The 20,939-nt window shown below is 32.8% G+C and overlaps 2 protein-coding genes across 10 annotated transcripts; one reads left to right on the top strand and one right to left on the bottom strand.

The window, feature by feature from the left end:
• Positions 1–10,359: 10,359 nt before the first annotated feature.
• LOC103491239 (40S ribosomal protein S3a-like) lies at positions 10,360–13,269 on the top strand. The gene is made up of 7 exons (XM_008451103.3): positions 10,360–10,502; positions 10,588–10,635; positions 10,791–10,896; positions 11,758–11,895; positions 12,058–12,243; positions 12,614–12,814; positions 13,015–13,269. The coding sequence occupies exons 1-7, from the start codon at positions 10,492–10,494 to the stop codon at positions 13,105–13,107; spliced, it is 783 nt and encodes a 260-aa protein (XP_008449325.1). The 5' UTR covers positions 10,360–10,491; the 3' UTR covers positions 13,108–13,269.
• An 840-nt stretch (positions 13,270–14,109) lies between these two features.
• On the bottom strand, positions 14,110–19,993 carry LOC103491240 (type IV inositol polyphosphate 5-phosphatase 7-like). Of its 9 annotated transcripts, XR_007821174.1 has the most exons (15): positions 19,034–19,993; positions 18,904–18,928; positions 18,416–18,807; positions 18,240–18,333; positions 17,718–17,802; positions 17,513–17,617; positions 16,648–17,353; positions 16,341–16,534; positions 15,950–16,058; positions 15,689–15,837; positions 15,410–15,602; positions 14,961–15,075; positions 14,791–14,885; positions 14,602–14,708; positions 14,110–14,520 (listed from the first exon to the last, which is right to left on the bottom strand). XR_007821174.1 is itself a non-coding variant. In XM_051085247.1 (13 exons), the coding sequence occupies exons 2-12, from the start codon at positions 18,443–18,445 to the stop codon at positions 14,827–14,829; spliced, it is 1,839 nt and encodes a 612-aa protein (XP_050941204.1). In that variant the 5' UTR covers positions 18,446–18,807; positions 19,034–19,993; the 3' UTR covers positions 14,110–14,520; positions 14,791–14,826. The 9 variants fall into 9 exon arrangements, 2 of the variants coding, with proteins under 2 accessions (XP_050941204.1, XP_008449334.2); XR_007821173.1 differs by lacking the exon at positions 18,904–18,928; XR_007821175.1 differs by lacking the exon at positions 18,904–18,928 and having other exon boundaries at positions 14,961–15,072.
• Positions 19,994–20,939: the final 946 nt, after the last annotated feature.

Genomic DNA, 20,939 nt, shown 5'->3' with positions numbered 1-20,939 from the left:
TCTATTTTACCATAGAGATCTAAATGTTGTGATGTTGCTTAGATAAATGATGTTTCAGAATGATAAGTTATAGACGTAAATTTACATAAATATAACAAAAGTGATCAATATTCATAATCTATATAACAATTTAAGAAAAGTCCACGAAATCAACTATTTTTTCATAAATTTTATATTTGCTCTTATTGAATTCTGATTATTGCAAGACGATTTTTCAGTTCTTTTTCTTCTTCTTTGCGATTTATTCTTTTCTTCTTTGTATTATTAATTTCTTTATATTATTACTTCTCCTTCTTCATATTTCTATTTCTTGTTTGCGATTTCTTAATTTCCTCTTCCAGAATTTCTTCATTCATCTTCATCTTTCATCTTCTTTTTTTCTTCTTGGTACAAAATCTAAACGATATCGATATAAGATCTAAACGATAGTATACCAATATATGAACTATTAGTTGTCTATCCCAGATAGACAGATAGAGACTACTATCACTAATAGATAATTTAGATTTGGTACAAAATCGTTTAGAGTGGGTATAATATCATTTAGACTAGGTCATTTAGATTAGTACAATATCATTTAGACTAGATTCAAGGGTACAAGATTGTTTAGGTTGGGTACAAGGGCACAAGATCATTTATTGGTATAAGATTGTTTAGACTATGTACAAGGATACAAGATCGTTTAGACTGAGTACAAGATCATTTTTCACACGTGTGTGATCGATTGATCGAAGGTATTTTTTGTTATTTCACGTTGTGGCTTCTAAGCTTTTTCCTTTCTCAAAATTGTTTTATACGATATAAATATTTTCGCGTTTTGTTCTATTTAAAAAAAACCCCTAAATAATTGTAAATTGTTATTGTTATAAAATGGAGGGAATATACAAATGAAAGAGAAATGAATGTAAATAACAAAATCTTGAAAATACCTGGCTAATGGACAATGTGGATTTTTTTTTTCGTTTTAGTATATTTGTAAAGTAGTTAGTTGTTTTGGCAATATATGAAACTTGGAAGTCCACAAAATACAAAATAATGGCATTAAACTAACATGGCACAATAATAGTAATAGAAAAACGATAACATAAAACATAACACAACAACGACGTGAGAAAAAATAAGATGAATATTAGAGAACTCAAATTAATCGAGTTTGAAGTAAAATAATGTGAAAATTCAATGAAAAATAAATGAATGAAAATAAGAGGTTTCTTGAAAACACATATTTTGTATGGTAAAATAATTAATTCCCTTGAGCTAGCATCGCTAATTGCAAAAAAATAAAAAAGAAATCTAAATTTCAAAATTACACAATGTATAATAGGTATGAGAATGCTCTAGCTTATTATATTAGTATATGTATGTTTTATGTAATATACTTGTACCTTTTACCATTTCCAATATTTGAGGATTACTTTATTACGTACATCGCACAAAATACCACTAGACTAAAGTTTTAGTCCAAGTGGGAGTTTGTTGTGTTTTATGTCATAAAACTCATAGATATTAAATGTATTATGTTTACTGCTATTAATAAAGTGTTATTAATTGTACTTTCAATAAAATATTATTGATTACTAGTTTTGTTTTAATAACCTAAATCTAATAAAATGACCTCTTAAGTTGTTTGATGAGTCTTGAACTGTATGTAAAGACATATGGAGATTGATGTTCGAGATACAACTTAAAGGGTCTATAGGATATAGATAAGGTTGGATACCTTATCTTGGTAACACTATAGATAGGGATCACTTTTGTATTTGATACAAACACAATGATCCAACATGTTCATGTAGGTGACATGCAAGTGATGATATCTTATACAATGAGTTTGCATAAGACCAAACCACAAAGTAGTGACCACTAGATGTAATTTTGTTAACTGGTTAGGTTTCTATTTTCATTAGAATAACCTAAGTAACTTAGTCTTAATCCTTAGTGTATCATGAACTCTTGTTCGCAAGGGATTATCATTTGATTTATAGGGGTGGGAATGACTAGATTGCTAACTCAATAAACTTATCATTTTGAGGACAAGATCGAGTGGATATATAACTAGAACCATAATCACACAAGATGGAAATCACTTCTTCTCGACTTTAGGGTAAGTAGATGGGTGTTCTCTTAAATGATGTATCCAAAACATGAAAAAAAAGGGCCCTACTCTCTCTCTCTATGGCACAATAGAAGTTTATGTGTATTGGTTGGACCATAAATAAGTCGTTCATTATAACACTCATATTTAAGGATTATAAGTAATATAGGGGTAAAATGGTAATTTGGCTTTGTTGGTATTACAGATACTTGTGAAGGACTAACTTATTGTTATTTATCTATATACATGAACACAAAAATATATCTACATTGAGAAAAACTCAACTGTGAGTCTTTAGTGAAATGTACACACAACTAACGAATATTGATTGACGTGGTTAATGAGTTTAGTAAAGTAATCTCATATTGTTGTAGGTTAGCCAAGGAAATAGTGATGTTCTAAGATGGGAAAATTGATTTGTTAGCAAGTGAAGCATTGACAATGTTGTTTGAATTTCGTATGACTTTTGAGTTAGGTTTAACTGATATTTGAGTTGAATTTGCCACTGTGGTTTAGGCCGATTATTGAGCTTGATGCTTATTTTTGTAATTCTCCTCACGGTAATTCTTATTAATAAAGCTTGTGTGTTCTACTGAGAAAAAAACATTGATGTGCAACTGCTTTGTCATATTTTTGCATCAATACCATCTATTCCTTTTATCTTTAGTAGAAATGCGCTCAACTCATTGAACACATGTTCAAATTTAAAATGATTTATTTAAGTAATTGTGTATATTTTATTAGTGATATATAATTAAATTTGACTTCAACCATCCACTTAAACTTTTGGATGAATTTGTGGTTTAATATAAAAAAAAATAACTATGTAGGCGAAATTATTTTGCTATACATACATGTTTGCACAATATTTGTAACAATTAAATTTGAAATGTGTAATGAACCTGGGATTTGTATTGCTTTATATGTGGGTGCGATAATATAATTTTAAATCTTTATCCCTTATTAATTTGTTGCTAAAGCTATAATTCTTGGGTTTTGAAGTTATTTGATCTTCAAAGTGTTTATGTTCTTTAGGATCATGTTTAATTTTGAGGGAATGAGCAATTTATCTTGCAGTCAAAGTGTGGGATCACTATGCTTATTTTTAGACTAAAAATAAATTTCTTAAACATTGCATTGAACAAATAAAATTGTCTTTCCTTACAACCTAAACTATCCATTGGAATCTTCATCTCATCTCATCCTACAACATAAAAGTGAGGTTCGATAACATATAGATGTAGAAAATTGACGTTGGAGATAGAAAAAGGTGTCGTAAATGTGAAGAAAAAATTGTAATTTTTTTTCATATTTTAAAAGATTACGAGAGTTTAAAAAAATTGTAATTTTTTTTCATATTTTAAAAAGTTTACGAATATAGTAAAATTTGTCTATATCTATCAACGACAAAAGTCTATCAGTAATAGACCATGTTGCAAATATTGGTCTTCACCGATAAATCATAAAAGTCTATCACTGATAGAAGTTTATCACTCATAAACTTTACTATATTTGTAATTTTTTAAAAATGTTACTATATTCTTAGTTATTATTCATAAATTTACTGTCCATTGTAATTAACCTTTTAAAAAATCTCATTCAAATTAAATATTTATTTATAATATCTTAATACATAAATAATTGTATTTGATATTTAATATATTAACTACAATAAAAATGATTTTCTTTGGTTAATTATGCACAACAAGTTTTATTTCAATAAAATTGAGTTATAATTGTTTGTATGAGCGAGCAAGATAACTTTATAAATCTATGGGCTATAAGATAAAATGGTTAAAAGTTAATTAATCAAATTCTTTAACCGATCATTTTTCGTTCATTATCTATAGGTCATTTCACTATAAATTTATAGTTGCACCGATCTAATGCACCATAGAACAAGTTGTGTTTATAAGCATAATCATTACAAACAAGTTGGTCATTTATAATTTGTTTGCAACTACAACAAAGTCAAATGTCCAGTCTAGAGCACAAATCCCAACACAATTCTCAAGAACGAGTTTTTTTGAAATTTACTTTGGAGTCTCTTACTTCTATTATAAAAGTTTATAAGAGTCTTATGGTATTTGATCTTTTGGTCTCATGAGAGTGAAGCTTGATGTTCCATTGATATTCCAATCTCCAAACTTTAGAATCTCAAGAGCTCTTGAAGTATGTTTTTTCATTCTTTCTCTTCAGAACTTAAATGGTGTAGCCTTCAAGCTTTAATGCTTTGTTCTTCCCCACACACAGTTGAATGCAATAAGTTTATTGTTGTGATAAGATGATTTGATTGAATAAACCGAACATCTTTTTATTTCCCATTTGTTTGTTAATTTTGAAGTAGCCCCAAATTTATTAAAATGTGCTGTGGGATAACCTGGCAAATTTGATTGACCAAAAATTTTCATTTAACATTAAATAAATTTAATTTAGAGTGCATCAAACTTGAAACTATTTCCAACTATTTGAATAATTTCTCTAAATTTATTTTGATGGCAAAACCTAAGGGTGCGTTTGGGGGAAGGGTTGATTTAGGGAAGGGTTAGTGTTAAGATAAAACTAGTGTTAAGTTAAACCTAGTTTTATCATAACCCTTGTTTGGGAGAAGAGTTTAAAAAGGTAGTTTTATGATAATATGTGTTTGGGGGAAGGGTTAGGTGGAAAGAGTTAATGGGGATTTTATGATAAAATGTGTTTGGGGGAAGGGTTAGGTGGGAAGGATTAACGGGGATTTTATGATAAGATGTGTTTGGGGGAAGGGTTAGGTGGGTAGTTTAATGGAGATTTTATGATAAAATGTGTTTGAGGGAAGGGTTAGGTGGGTAGTTTTATGGGAATTTTATGATAAAATGTGTTTGAGGGAAGGGTTAGGTGGGTAGTTTTATGGGAATTTTATGATAAAATGTGTTTGGGGAAGGGTTAGGTGGGTAGGTTTATGTGGATTTTGTGATAAATTTTATTTGGGGAAATTGTTAAATGGGTTGGGTTAATTAATTTTTTATGTCGTATAATATTTTTAAATTAAATTGTAAATATCATAAAAAAATTATTGCATACTTTTTTACAAAACCCTCGAATCCGTCTTATTCTCATATTTTATTTGTTGTATGTGTAATGTTATTAAATTAATACATACAGATGCCCAAATTAAAATAAATTTGTGAACATATTGTGATAAATTTATTACAATTAATTTTTTATAAAGATAAAAAAATTATTCAATATTTCTAATCGACGATAGCGAAGTCATCCAATTTTAAACCTATATAAATAGCCGTTATAATGCTTTTGGAAAATTGTGACTATTTTCCTTCATTTAAAATAAACATTACCAATAAGGAAAATAAGTTCTTGACAATAGAAAATGCATAAATAGTCAACATCATACAAAAAAAAAACGTAAGGAAATAATAAGCAACCCAAGTCAGTAGAAACATAAATTATCTCTCTATGTCTCGTAGGAGGACTCTACAGAATCCCTCCCTCTCATCCTCAGGCATGAGTACGAAACCCTGAAGGTCGTCCATACGAGACAAAAGATGCCTTTGCAATAACGCCCTATCCAAACTCGTAAGTTCTGGCATCTCACGCAATATGCGGAAAAATTCCGCGCACGTGGTTGTCATTTGCAAGGTTGCGTGCTGGCCACTCCGCAATTTGCCTGAGTTGCTCGTTTGTTTGGTCGAGCGCCAGATGTATCGCTTCAAGCTCGAAGTCTCGCTGACTTCAAGTTCAAAGAAATATATGCAACTAATTAATTATCAATCCTCTTTCTCTTCCGCAATTAATTTTTTTTAATTCACTTTTTTTAAAAAAATTATTGTTATCTATGGTTGGCTAAAACATCTTAATAAGTTTTTGGGTAAAATATAATTTGTATTTGGATTGTGTGTTGAAAAAAATTAAACCTAATAGAAAAAAAAATTGTTATTACTATATAGAAAAAAATTAAACCCAATAGAAAAAAAATTGTTATTACTATATAGAAAAAAATTGTTAAAAAACAGAAAATTAATATCAATCCTCTTTCTCTTCTGATATACATTTTTCTTTAAGAAACTTTTTTTAAAAAAATTATTGTTATCTATGGTTGGCTAAAACATCTTAATAAGTTTTTGGTTAAAATATAATTTGTATTTGGATTGTGTGTTAAAAAAATTAAACCTAATAGAAAAAAAAAATTGTTATTACTACATAGAAAAAAATTAAACCCAATAGAAATTTTTTTTATTACTATATAGAAAAAAAATTGTTAAAAAACAGAAAATTAATAGGATACAATATGTAACAAAATTAAACCGAATGTTCTATATACATATTATAAACCGAAACAAAATGTTAATTATAAAATTATACAAAATCGAAAAAAAATAAATAAAAATAAAATACATTGTCGAAAGCCTACAAACGGCTATTACAAGAGTACCTCTTCAAATATTTTCCAACTCGTTCGTCGCAACGTCCTACATAAGACAAGAAGATGATTATTATTTGTAGATAACACACAATATAAAATGTATGAAAAAAAAATACATATACATACCTTTTATGACGAAAAATGTTACTCCAAATGAAGATTGAATCGGGAAACCGAAAGAATAAGTTTATTTTTAATTTAGTAGCCTCAGAGTTTTGATTTCATTCAAAATAATGAATGGAATTCCATCATAGTTATAGAAAAAAAAATAAAGGACAGAAACGTATACAAAACATATCACAAAAACCATACACTAAAAAGACATGGAAGAGACAACATACATGGTAACAGTAATGAATACAAAAGATAAGTTACAACCACAGAGAGGATACAAAAGATATATGGTAACAGTAAAGAAGAAGAGGACTTACAAAAGATAAGTTAGAACCACAGAGAGGATACAAAGAGGGACAAGAATACAGTGAATCAAAAGAGGAAACGTGGTAATATATAGGGGAAAGATGGGGCAAGTTGAGAGGACTTGGAGGGAGGTAAACCAAAATATAAAGACCAAAGTACAGCCAACTGCAACATATCTATCAATAAAAGACAGGCCCTATCTCTCTGCTACAACTAACATAAAGCATAGCAAAGTCCAAAGAGTCAAAGGCTATATACTGAAACCTATACCAAAACCATACACTAAAAAGACATGGAAGAGACAACACTGGACAGAAAAGAAGAAGAGACAACACTGGACAGAAACCAAGACCAGTTGAAAGTAAATGAATAATGTAACAATACAGAGAGATAAATTTTGTAAATAAAAGTAAATGAACAATGTAAGAATACAGAATAGAAGGATTGTAATAAATTTTGTAAGCAAATGTGAAGTCAAAACCATACACTAAAAAGACATGGAAGAGACAACACTGGAAGGTTAAAGCAATAAAGACATGGCAACAATACAGAGAGATAAGAATAGAAGAAATATAACAAATTTTTTAAGGAAATAATATGTAACAAAAGAATACAGAGAAGAATAGAAGAATTGTAAAAAAATGTAACAATTTTTTGAAGTAAATAATATGTAACAAAAGAATACAGAGAAGACATACAACAATTGTACAGAGAGCTAAGAATAGAAGAATTGTAAAAAAATACAACAATTGTAACAAAATTGGTAAGAATACAGAGAAGACATAACACAATTTTAACAAAATTGTAACATGGCCGGAGAAATTGAACCAATAACACAGAACACATAGGTGCAAGAATACAGAACACATGGCCGGATATATTTAACCAATAACACAGAACACATAGGTGGAAGAATACAGAACACATGGCCGGATAAATTTAACCAATAACACAGAACACATAGGTGCAAGAATACAGAACACATAGGTAAAGCAACGACATGGCCGGAATAATACAGAACACAACTACATACATTACAAAAGAATTCAGTATTACACAAATTCGAACTCATCATCGGCTTTAAAAAAAAAAGTGGATTCAAAACTCCAATACCTCCCTACCAAGCTCCAATAGCAGAGTGAAGTATCTGTCTTATTGCCAAGCGAAAGTCCAGACAGCATAATCGAACCACGAGCGGCAAGGAGGTTTGAAGGAGCCAAAATCCACGATTCCAAAAAGGAAATCGTGTTCGGAGCCAACGAAATCGTTGGCTTCAACGAACACAGAAGTCCTTTCGGGAGTGAGAGAGACGGATGAGAGAGATGTAGAGAGAGATTCGACGTAACAAAATCCGGTTTCATCGCGAAAACGCAACAGCATAATGGATTAAAGGATGAAGACGAAACCCTAGATTCGTTGAGGGAGATGAAACAAATGGACAAAAAGATACAAAAGGAAGGAATGGATTAAAGGATGAAGACGAAAAAAACCAAATCGACCGGACAACACAGAACCAACACAAACGCTAGATTCGTTGAGGGAGAAGACGAAACGAAACATCCATTCGTTGAGGGAGATGACAGAAAGAAGAGAAAAACGAAAAAAATTTCGATGAAGAAGGGTTGAGGAGAAGATTGAAATCGGTTTGAAGGAGGAAATGGAACACGGATTGAGGGGACGACGAAACCGGATTCACGAAAACGGGGGAACACGCGTATCGCCGTTGGAAGGGGCAGACGAAAACGTGTTAAGGAAACCCTAGATTTCCTTAACATTGGGCCCAAACGGGGGTTAGGGTTGGGCTAACCTAAGCCCACAGTCCCAACCCTAACCCCAAACAGGCCCTAATTAATAATCGTGCAAATTAGGAGTATACATAAATTGGGTTGAAGGTAAACTATGACTTCGAGTTGACAAAATTAATTATGTCATTAAAATTTATCTAAAACTATTCACATCCTTCAATCTTCATCTAGTTATATTCCCTTCTTTCATACTAACTATTTTGTATCTCTTTCAACCTTTCAAAATTTTTTCTTTCTCAAATATTTGGGTATAAATATCTCATTCTTTTCTTTTCTATTCATGTTCACAAATCACAACAAAAAGTTGAGGGGTAAAGAAAAAATCAAATTATGCCTTTTATTCTCTTCTAATCTTTTTCTTATTTTTATTTTATTCCCTATTTATATAGAAATATGTTTATATATATTCCTTCATTTACAAATTTTTGTGATGTCTAAGAGCAAGCAATTGACCCAATAAAAAAAAGATGTAGAGAAATTGATGAGGACTCAAAGATGAAGAAAGTGGAAGACTAAAAAGAGAACGGTCAGAAGTGTTATTGCCGGAGGATGCCAAAGAACTAGGTTTTTCAATTTTTTTTATTATTGATTTGTAATTAAGTACGCTTTTGATGTAAAGATGTAAGACGTGCTTACCACTATAGTATATTATGAATCTTATAATCGAGGGATAAAAGGAAAAAATTGTCTTCTCTATTTGTATTATTTTAATAATATATTTTTATTTAAATTTAATTATTCATTTCAAAACAATAACTAATTATAATTCTTGGGAAATTTAATTATACCGTAGAAATACATAAAATATATAGAATTAGCACAAATGTCTGAGAAGTAATCAAGTCAATGTCAATTTCCAAAATTTCAATTTATTTAAACATTCGGTATGTAATTGATACATATAAAATAAAAAAAAAACCTATTCATTGATGTAAAGTTTGATTGAATGAATTTTTCATAGTCATACTATCAAATTTTTTATATCTTTTAGCTCATTCAATTAATACACACGTGTATAACAAATATTGAGTAAGAGGTCTCCTAAGAATGAAGCTGAAAAATGTATTTCTAAAAATCATGAGTAAATAAATATCATACTATTTGTGTAATTAATTATTATCTTTTTATTTAATCAAATAAAATGAAAAATTAACGTGTATGACATGTGTTACCAACTAATAGCAATAAAAAGCATTAAAAAACTTTGTAGGTAAATTTTAAGTCTAACTTCAAATTCATTTGATATATAACAACAACAATATTAATAAAAATAGGTTGAGTAGGATTGATTGGGTTACTATATCATATAACCCAACCCAACTCAAAGTATATATATTTTAAAAATTTTGCAACCTAACCAACAAAAAAAAAATGTAATCCAACCCATACCGTAAGGATCAGATAGTATGATGGAATTATTGGGTTTATTAAACCTTCCAGAAGATGTTTTACGACTCGAGTAATTTGGATTGTTTTAAAGATATGAATACATTTCAAGAAGAAGGAAGAAAAAAAAAGCAATATATCACACTAACAAGAAAGAGAAAAATTAAAAAAAAAAAAAAAACAAAGAGAAAAGAAACCTAATTTATTGGCGATTTTTTTTCAAAAAAAAAAAAAAGAAAAAGAAAAAGGAAAAAGCGAGGACCTATTTAAAGAGAGCTTATTAGGGTTTTTGGGGACAGCCGTTTCTCTCTCGCTGGTTTTTCATCCTCTGGAGCTGCTACAAGCTTCTCAACTACTTCACAACCATGGCTGTCGGGTACCCTTCCACTATCCCTTTCTTCTCCCCAATACTTCCCCTTTACTCTCTACACTGATGCAACTCTTTTTCCTTCTACTTGCAGCAAAAACAAGAGGATTTCCAAGGGAAAGAAGGGTGGCAAGAAGAAGACGTATGTATCTTCTTCCATTCCATTCAAACTTCTTATATCAGATCTGGGTGTCTTATATTCGGTTCTTGTTTTTTTCAATTCTTCTCTTTGAGTTGATAATAATGCTCAATTGATGGATTTATTAATTTGCTTTTGTTACTGTATGGGTTCTTTAGTGTCGACCCATTTGCAAAGAAGGATTGGTATGATATCAAGGCACCCTCTGTGTTCACTGTCAAGAACGTTGGAAAGACTCTTGTTACCCGTACTCAGGGTACCAAGGTAGATTCTCCTCTGTTATTGCTCCCTTCATCTGTAGTTTCTTTAGTCTTATTTGCTTATGCCATTGCCTTTCGTATATTTTTGCTTTATTTTGCTATCATCGTGTGTTAGACGCCTCTTGTTTGTAAAGTGGTCATTGTGTTTTACTAAGATATCTTAGTGTATGTCTGGGAGTGATTTTGAAACTTCTATCACATTGTAAATTACTTCAATATTTAATACACGTCTAAATCCAATTTTCTTGTCATTAAAATTGATTTTGATCGATTAAAGACATGATTTATAATGGTTTTAAAAATGAAAAAATTAATTCTAACAATTTCAAGTTACTATCAAACATGCCCTTAATGTTAGTAAGCCGTTGACATTATGGAAAGACGTCTAGATCCTGCAAGGTATAATTTAAGGCAAAATATTAACTAGACACAATGGGGTATTTGCCTGATATTTTCACCGCTCGGTATATTCTTGATTGACTACCTTAATTGCAAAAATGACATTGTTTATTTAGCTGTTATTCGGTATCGAGACACTGATTTGGTTGTATTAATTTTAATAGCTCCATGTAGATATAATGCTGTGTTGGTTAAAGTCCCTCATTTTGTAGATTAGAAGTGGAGTTTTATTTTTTCTAAACCCAGCCTCTGAAATACTTTATAGGATTATATTTATTTTTGATAGGATTCTAGGATTAAATTTAGTAGTAAGTCAGGTAAATTTTTACCTTTGGCAATCGATGAAAGATTCTGGAATGTATGGTTCTACTTGTAGATTGATATGGAAATTATTTTTCTTCGTTGTGTGGTACTGTTATTTCTTCTGTCTTTTATAATGTAACTATAATGATTGTTATTTCAACAGATTGCTTCTGAAGGGCTAAAACATAGAGTGTTTGAGGTATCACTGGCCGATCTTCAGGAAGATGAAGAGCACGCCTACAGAAAGATTAGATTGAGAGCTGAAGATGTTCAAGGAAGAAATGTTCTGACTAATTTCTGGGTATGGAATGGATGGGTTGCCTTTCATGTATTTGGATAAATGTCACACGCTTCAAATAGAAAAGTTATTAGAATGACATTGACTGCCTTTGTCCATTTTGAGAATGGTCCATAGAAAGGTTTTTTATAACTCACAAGCATTCTACCTTCCATTGTTCTACAGGGAATGAATTTCACTACAGACAAATTAAGGTCATTGGTAAGGAAGTGGCATACGTTGATTGAAGCCCATGTGGATGTTAAGACCACAGACAATTACACTCTGAGGATGTTTTGCATTGGGTTTACAAAGAGACGTCCAAATCAAGTCAAAAGGACCTGCTATGCGCAATCCAGTCAGATCAGACAGGTGACTGCTTTTTTTTTTTTTTTTGTTTTCTTCCTGATAAAAGTTTTTACTGATGATCCGAATCTCTATGTTGGATTTATGATGAAGGATACTATTGAATATAAGAGTTATGGATGAATTAAAAGTCTTGCGGACAACTATTTATCTTAACAATGGTGGCATGCATAGGAGAATGTCGTGAACAATGTTTTTGTTAGTACAAGGACAATAGACACCTTGCACATACATTATTGACGCTATGTTTAACATTTTGCTTCATTTTAACCTTTTTTAAAACCTCAAGATTAATGTGTATTTTCTTGACTCCAAAATAACTTTTTATATTCCTGGCAATCTGTTACTGTTTGTTGACATTTGTTTGTTAGTACAGATTCGTCGGAAGATGAGGGAGATAATGGTCAACCAAGCAACATCATGCGATCTGAAAGAGTTGGTCCGGAAGTTCATTCCTGAATCAATTGGAAAGGATATCGAGAAGGCTACATCTAGCATATACCCTCTACAGAATGTTTTCATCCGGAAGGTCAAGATCTTGAAAGCTCCCAAGTTTGATCTCGGAAAGTTAATGGAGGTATACATCTTCTTATGTGCTTGTTAACTATCTATTTCAACCTCCCTAGTTTGAAGATTCATTATCAACTGTGCTTGGCATTTTTTTTCTTATTCTGATTATAGTTTTTAGGTAGGCGTCGATTGAGGCTGTTAAATTGGTTGCAATGAGTTTTATCATCATGATGGCTGTGATTAATCTTTTTACTTGTCTATCTATAGGTTCATGGTGATTATTCGGAAGATGTTGGCGTCAAGGTAGACAGGCCTGCCGAAGAAGCCGTTGAAGGTGCTACCGAAATTGTCGGTGCTTGAAAATGGAATCAGGAAACAACTTTCTTATATTTACGAATGAACTCTGGCTTTTAATTTTTTAAAATTTTCTTTTTAGTTATAGCTTGTTATGTTTCTGCCAAGTTGAGAAATCAGAGATATTCAGCGATTTTGACTATGAAAATACTTGCCGCTTTTTAGTTATGCATTGCTCCTTCGGACCATTTGAATACACATGTTAAGCGCTCTCATCTTGTGTTGTTAACTTAAAAACTTGTTATCAAGTCATTCTGAAATTTGTCTTTAACACAATTATGAAGGTTTTGTATGAAAATGTTGAATCATGTATAGAATTGGTTTTGGCTCAGGAGTGCGTACTTGGTTTTGAACAAATATGCCTGGCTTGATTTTATGTGTATGTGTATGTACACACATACCACATATGTGTACAAACACGACAGCTCTGTTAAAAGGAGAAATTTAGATGGATTGGTCTGAACGCCCAAATGGAATTTGATTTAGATTGAAAAAGATCGGTCTTTGGTTTGCACATTTTTTTATATGTTTGTCGAGCTTGTGCCAATGTCTCGCTCTTCTCCTATGTCTTCTTGACCAACTAAAATGATATTTCCCCTCTTCCTCTTTTTGTTTTCGTTAGTCTACCTTGTTCTTCTCGTGCAGAACAATCAATTGTTGAAGATGAGAAATTGGATCCTAGTTCTCAATCTTTTTGTTTCTTGTTTCTCCCCTCGAGTAATTTGGTTCTTGTTCTTGCTTCTCTCTACATTTCTGAAAGGAGAAGTGAGCAATATCTACATTTCTGATAGGAGAAGTGAGCAATATGAAATGGGATCGACGAGTAGCTTGTGCCATCCTAGTTTAGTTCAAATTTTGGCCAAACAGGCGAATCATAGTGTCCAAAAATTTGCAATTTAATCAGATCTTTAGGACACATTTATCTTGAGCCACAAATCTTGTTGGACCTTTTTAATCATTCTACTTTCTTGGATTGCTTTGCCACTATTGGAAATAACCGGGCAAATATGAACAAAGCAAAATGCCTTATATTTTCTTAGAGATCAGGCTGATGTACAGTAAACCATTACACACATCAGGTTTCTCAACTCTTCATAGAAAATGGACTGTTGTACTGTTGTAGGGATTAAAAACTTTTGACTAAAATCAGGTTCTCAATCTTCCTTGACAACAATTGATATGTTTTCTATGAGATCTGAGATTCAAATGTACACATACTTAAAAAACAAAACTTCCCAATTTCAATTGGGTTGGATTAAACTGACCAGCAGACCATCCTACAGCTTCAAATGGAAGAGAATATAAGATTTTCTGGTTGATGCATCGGGCTCATCCTCAGTTATTTCTGTGCTGAACATTCCAACATTTCAAGACCATTCTTCAGCCATTGTTCCCGTATCCTCTTCTGAATAGCTCTAGCTGCAAAAGCAAAGGACTAATATCAATATTACACAGGCTGACTCTTGGAGTATGTTTGAACATTTAGAAAATCATTCTAACCTGTCTCTATGTTTGGTTCCATTTTTTGATAAAGCTGGTACTACCCCGAACAGAAAATTTCAAAGAGGGGTGACATAGACCATATTCATTTGCCACTAATCAATTAACTGTTATTTGTTTCATCTACCCGTTAGTTCCATTCCGACAAACTAAGAAAGAAAGATGATCAATGTACAAACCATACTGTACCTGAGAAATATATGGAGTTTTAATTATTTGAGATTATCATCTGTTGGAGAACACTGTGGCTCTGTAATCCAACCCAATTTCAACAATTTTAACATCTGACAAGAAGAACGAGGACAAGTAAGAAAGAGAAGTAAATCAAAAGAAAACCAGCATTTGAAGGAAACACTGACCCTCCATGAAAGATTTTTTAGAACTGTATGAAGTTTGCTTCACCATCATGGCTGCAATTTGGTAATGAACTTCGAAGTATATGGACCGGATTGACCGATGATTCAGAATTTCCTGCTACTAATGAATAAAAGATTACGATTCCAAATTCAAATTGCGATACAAATTCACCACCCAAAAAATAATAATGCTGTTACATGCTATGTTTTCATACATTATGTCCATTGCCTATATCAGCCTAGAGGAGATTCATTGCTTCTGTAATCAGTTTATGGTGAAGAGGAAATACTTTCATTGTTTCTTCATGTAAAAAATGAAATAAGAGAAACTGAAACCTCTTGCAATATTAGATCTTGTAGTAGTGAAAGATCAGTTGAGAGAGAGAGAGAGCCCACATAAACACCAGTGCCAGCAATTACACTCTTTCAGTAAAAGTTAAAGTTCAGTATACCCATGAGTATGGTAAAAGCTCCTCCACATCAATCTTGGAACTAGAACTCATGTTTTTCTTTAACTGGCCTTGGTTTGACTCTACCTCAGCACAAAATATGCCATAAACAGGTCTATGATCTGAAAACCGAGATTCACCCCGGACATACGATAACTGATTTAGACCTTGTCCATACCACAATATCCTGTCACACCTTCAAACAAAAAGATTAACAGAGGTATAAGAATTCAGGGAGGAGTTGTTCTAGGTGCACTAAGATTGCTTGAGAGTTGTTCTTACCAAGCAGGAGTTCTACGTTTCTCCTTCCAGTACATACCATCCCCAGAGTATTGGTCTGAATTATTTGAGTATTTGTAAGTGGGTGGAAAATATATATTGCCTTCATTCCATCCAACAAACACTCGACCGTAATTCTGCTCATTACGTAACTGCTAAGAAGGGAATTGATGTAAATAAAATGTTGCATTACTAATGATATCAGTAAAGAACAAAAAATTCAGAATGCAAAACTACTCATCGCAGGAACAATTGTGAACGTGCCTGATCATTCTCGAGCAACACTCTCCAGTTTTGCATCTCAACAAGTGCCTTGGCAGAGCGGTGAGATAGAGCAATTCGATAATTTAAATCCCCAAACCAGATAACTCGACTGGAAGATCAACTCATAGTTAAAATACTTAAAGCAGTGTTGGCAGACAGATAAAGAACATCAAATTGAATGAATGCATCAAATATAGGCGTGCATGGTTCGTGAAAGAAAATTACTACAAAGATACTAAAACATGAATAAATCATTTGGAAATGAACTGGCGAGTTACACATGCAATTGTCTCAAATTGTTCACATGTATTTAAAGGTTTTTGTCTATTCCAGCTTCATCTAATTGAAAGCAATAACGGAATAACTGAACACTGGAGAGTAAGGATCTAACTCATGCTCAAGAATTGTTTGGGGTGACTTCTGATGAGCCAAACCTCGATCACACCGAAACCGGGTCTTCTTCAGGATCTCCATCACATCAGAATTCCTTCTTAACTCATCACCCTGTTTCTGTCCTGAGGTTAAGTGACTACAGATGAAGCAAAAACTTGTTTGATGCAAAGACAAACTGACTGAAATTGATCCCTGTAGTAAGACATGGAGAATACACCAAGTGACTTAATAACAAGTCTTTTTATACTTCTTGGGGAGCCAGAAGAAGATACAAATTAGATTACAGGAACTAATAAAATTTGCACCTTATTCCCTAGGTAGCCCATCAATCCTCGACCAACACAAGATACTTTCATGTTCCGTATGCTATCCTTCAATTCACTCCTGACCCATATAGTGAGAAAAATGCCAACCATTTGTTTATTAAAAACCAAGCAATACTGCGAACGTCCCAACATCTTGTGTTCATCTTCCTTGGATGTGGATCCATTATACAACGGTGGTGAGAATGAAGTTTCATTTGTCAAATCCCCATGGCATCCATCATCTTCGGACGATCCCCATTTGGAATAGTCACTTAGCCTTAAGTCATTGCTTTGCCCACAATAATCACTTTGCCTAGCATAGTTGCTTAGCCTGTGTCCCCATCTGAAACTGGATTCATAGTCACTAGGCCGGTGGTCGAAGATCACATGATTAGAGATACTAAATCTTCTATCAAGTTGAGGCAGTGCAGTTGACTGGTCGTTAGATGGTCTTCCGCTATTCATTGTATGAAAAGATTGACGATGAGAGTAAGATGAAGTCTTGAGTCTCAATGACTCCTCAAAATCATCATTTAATTCTATGAACGGCTCAGGGATTGGAGATGGCATGTAGCACATTTTATCTCCACTTGTTCCAGAATGATTGTTTAGCGTTTTCTGTATGAGGGTTAGCCATTTCCTGGCAGGGCCGCTGTCCTCCGCACCCAACACATTACCGGCATTCAGTGGTACTATCTCTTGAAATCTGAAAGACATGGTACAAGTAGATGAAGTTTAAGTTTCATTTCTTTGGAATCGTAGGGGTGTCTCAGGCTAGTATACGTGCATCATAAATCATGACCTCACAGTCAACTAAAAAACTTGGCAAAAAACACACATTTAGATGTATTGAATCAACTCGTACCCAAGTACATAAATGTCTACAGGGGCTGATGTATGAAGCCAATCTTCTAAACTTAGATTACTAGGAGGGGATCTGCCACCAACATTCCATGTAGCAACGAAAATGCTGCTCCCAAAACAAACATAGAAGTTCGAGTAGTTAAATTATAGATCAGCAAAACGTGCAATACGAAACTTGTTCTTTGAAAGGAAAAAATCTTATACACCTATAGTTCTGAACATCTATGCAAGGATCGTCAATATTCATATGTCCATGCTGGCTATGATGCTCTATGCTCTTACTAGATTTATCTGTGAGAAAAAGATTCAGGAATTCAGAAATGATTTAAAAACAGAATGACAGATTGACATAATAGAACGGTTTTGCTTTTCATATCAATGTAATTTTCTTTCACTGAAATGCTAGTCCTATACTCAACATCACCTTGTGCACAAGCAATACACTGTGAGCACATGAACCTTTGTATTGAATCAGCATATAGCACCAATAATCATTACTACAAATAGCAAATCCCAATTCCTTATTTGGTTGCAGAAAGATTCACACATAATGGGAATCAAGAGAAACAAGAAACCATCAAGGGATGTAGCAGTGTAATTGTACGTTTGGATTTGAGACTCAATAAAGCTACCAAGTCAAGATATGCGATTATAGTGCAACTTTAATATTAGAGGAGAAAAATCCCTATCAGCTAACAAAACGACAAAAGAAGGTGTTTGAGATTCACCTTCATAAGCACCATGATCTGTCTGGTAATCTCCACATCCAGTTCTGCTCTTGATATTGAACCATTTAGTAACCATCTTCTTGGACCATGAAAGCTGCAACAAACAGTTAAGAAGAAACAAAAATTAATTTCTCAACAGGGAAAAGACTTGTTTCGAGTAGAAGAAAGTGAAACACCTTGCTTTTCTTTGAATTCTCATCGCTCATTGTTTCTATGATTCTTCATGCAGCTTCCTCTGTTATCTTTTAGAACTGTCTCTAGGTTAATAAGTTGTGGTCAGAAGAAAAAGAAAGAGAAAGAGAGCGAACCCCAAGTGGGATTTCCCTTCCCCAAATGGCAGGTGAGCTTTGAAGTTCAATACAATGACATGCAATCCAACCAAGTTTCCCTGTTTACTACTCATATGTCCCCCAAATCACCAAAACAAACTAAGTAAAAAAAATTCCAACAGAGGAGCAAAATGGAACATACATTTTCTTAAACAGAAAAGGGAAAAAGAAAGTGAAAACAAACTTGATAGGCGTAAGAAGCAATAATGACCCAGATTCTGAATCAGGAGAAAACAATGCTGTAAAAAAAGAGAGAAGGAATAGAAAGAGGAATAAGTTGATTTATCAAACTTCTTTTCACTTCATCTCAAAAGGGCCTCTCCAAAATAACCCACCAAGTACAAAATTGAACAGTATAGACTGCAGAAAGAGGGGAAAAAAATGGCTCAAGTCTTAAAGAGAGGAAAATAGTAGGGATCTCTTTGCTCATAACCGTGGAAAAGAAAAGAAAGAGAAAATTTCAACCTCAGTGGTCCATTGAAGGCGAGTTTGCATCAATCTCCTCCTCCTTCTTCTCATTATGGTCCACCAAAACCAGTTGCAAAAGGCACAAACCCGAAGCTTTAGCTTGAATATGGGGTACCCACTTAACGATTCCAAACTACATTGACAAATCATTCTTTTATCTCTCAATATTTTTACCTTCCCCAAATGGGGTTGTCCCAAATTTTACTTCTTTCTGTAAGATTCATCCCCTTCATCTCAATAGTGCTATCTAATCAACAAGAAGCACTTTTGCAATGCTTCACGACTAATACCCGAAAAACCCCAAATTCTTCTTGAAAAGTGTAGTTTTTGAGGAGATCAAATGGAAGAAAGAGCGATGAATAATAGAAAAAAGCTGCCTTTACACTTCAGAACCCATCAATGATTTTTGAGGATTTAGTAACCTCGAACCTTGGATTTACGTCACTGATATTCAATTAAACATGATTATGGTAATTAAAAAGGAAAAAAACAAGGGGTTTGGAAAAAGTTTCAATTTTTTTAATGAGAAAGAGAAAGGAAAGAGGTGGGTTTGATTGATTCACTGTTGTTGGTATGCATATCATAAAAGAAAAAGGCTGTCCCTTTCCTTGTGGGTTTATTCCTAAAGCTCATAATTATTGAGCCTTATCAATGGTCAATTCAGTTAGAGCAAACTTGAAAATCTGACGACAAAATTTAGTGAGCTGATGGTGGAACATTCCAATGCTGGGACAATATTAAATATATACTCATCAACTCATCAACCAATACTCATATGGACATCCTTTCTCTTCATGCTCATCTGCTTTTCACATTTGCATTTATTTCAACTAGTGCTCTACTCAATCAACCAAGAAATATTCTAACTTATAGTCTACCAAAAACAAACTATTAATGACTTGATCGGTTAGATTATCCTCGAGAAATTAAAGATGAGTGGTCGAATTTGATTTTTGTTTGAAGAACTCGTCTTTTCAAAACCACACCTCAAACTCTCTTGTAAAAGCTAACTTGATAAACATACAGACATACACAATATTGCATAACGTTACGAAACGTCATAATTAACAAAATCCACAAAGAAACTATATAAAGCAAATACTAGTAACCATTAGTATAGAATATGAATTCAATAGTTGAAAACTTTTCAACAAGTGCGACTTTGAACATTGGACACTCACCTTCGATTGTGTAATGAGTGGATCTCCATTGTTTTCATATCAAGGGAGGTTGTCTAATCAACAAACATAAAATGATTGGTTTTTTCTTCAAAAAAAATAGAATGAAATCAGTCCCTTATTTTTTCTTTCATTACTTGTTTGACAGTATTGAAAGAGTTATTTGAATGCAGAACAAAGAAAAAAAAAGTGAAGGTTGAACAGCAGTTAAAAGAAGACCATGTTGAGTGAATAATCCCATCAAGTAAAGAGGAGTTGGGCCATATATTGACAACTAAAGAAGAATCGACCTCACTATTCCTTCTTTTCTGCCTTCAAAATTGAATTCTCCATTGACTGTTATATAATGTCACATTTCCATGAAAATCTGAATTGTAATCATGCTTTTGTCCTAGTCATATCTAAAGAAGTGTTGGATATTACACAGTGGTTAAATGTAAATAATTAGTTACAATTATATCTCATTGAGCAAACCAATACCTATCGCACTCTCATAGAAGTTCATGAACGTTACATTGTCACATCTTGGATCATCAATTCCATATCAAAATCCATCCATCGGAGTTAGTCTGGACACAGTATCGACAAACAAGATGACCAAACCTTCAAATTCAAGAGTTTTGACTCAAATAGTCATACAACTAATACTTCTTCATTTACATCCAAATTTTATGCATGTCTAAGTACGTAAACTTTCCATTCTTATAATTTTCATTCCAAATATC

The sequence above is a fragment of the Cucumis melo genome, chromosome 5 (assembly GCF_025177605.1).
Source record: "Cucumis melo cultivar AY chromosome 5, USDA_Cmelo_AY_1.0, whole genome shotgun sequence".
Classification (NCBI taxonomy): Eukaryota; Viridiplantae; Streptophyta; class Magnoliopsida; order Cucurbitales; family Cucurbitaceae; genus Cucumis; species Cucumis melo.
Note: the sequence above shows the minus strand (reverse complement) of the source record. Positions and strands in the feature narration are given on the sequence as shown.

What these genes read in the sequence shown, in the direction of transcription:
- LOC103491239 (XM_008451103.3), top strand. An exon ending in CCCGTACTCAGGGTACCAAG is followed by an intron (nt 10,897 to 11,757) that starts GTAGATTCTCCT and finishes TTATTTCAACAG; the next exon opens with ATTGCTTCTGAAGGGCTAAA. An exon ending in ATGTTCTGACTAATTTCTGG is followed by an intron (nt 11,896 to 12,057) that starts GTATGGAATGGA and finishes ATTGTTCTACAG; the next exon opens with GGAATGAATTTCACTACAGA.
- LOC103491240 (XM_051085247.1), bottom strand. Translation starts at nt 18,445, where the DNA reads ATGAGCGATGAGAATTCAAAGAAAAGCAAG. An exon ending in AGAATTCAAAGAAAAGCAAG is followed by an intron (nt 18,334 to 18,415) that starts GTGTTTCACTTT and finishes TGTTTGTTGCAG; the next exon opens with CTTTCATGGTCCAAGAAGAT. An exon ending in AGATCATGGTGCTTATGAAG is followed by an intron (nt 17,803 to 18,239) that starts GTGAATCTCAAA and finishes TTTTTCTCACAG; the next exon opens with ATAAATCTAGTAAGAGCATA.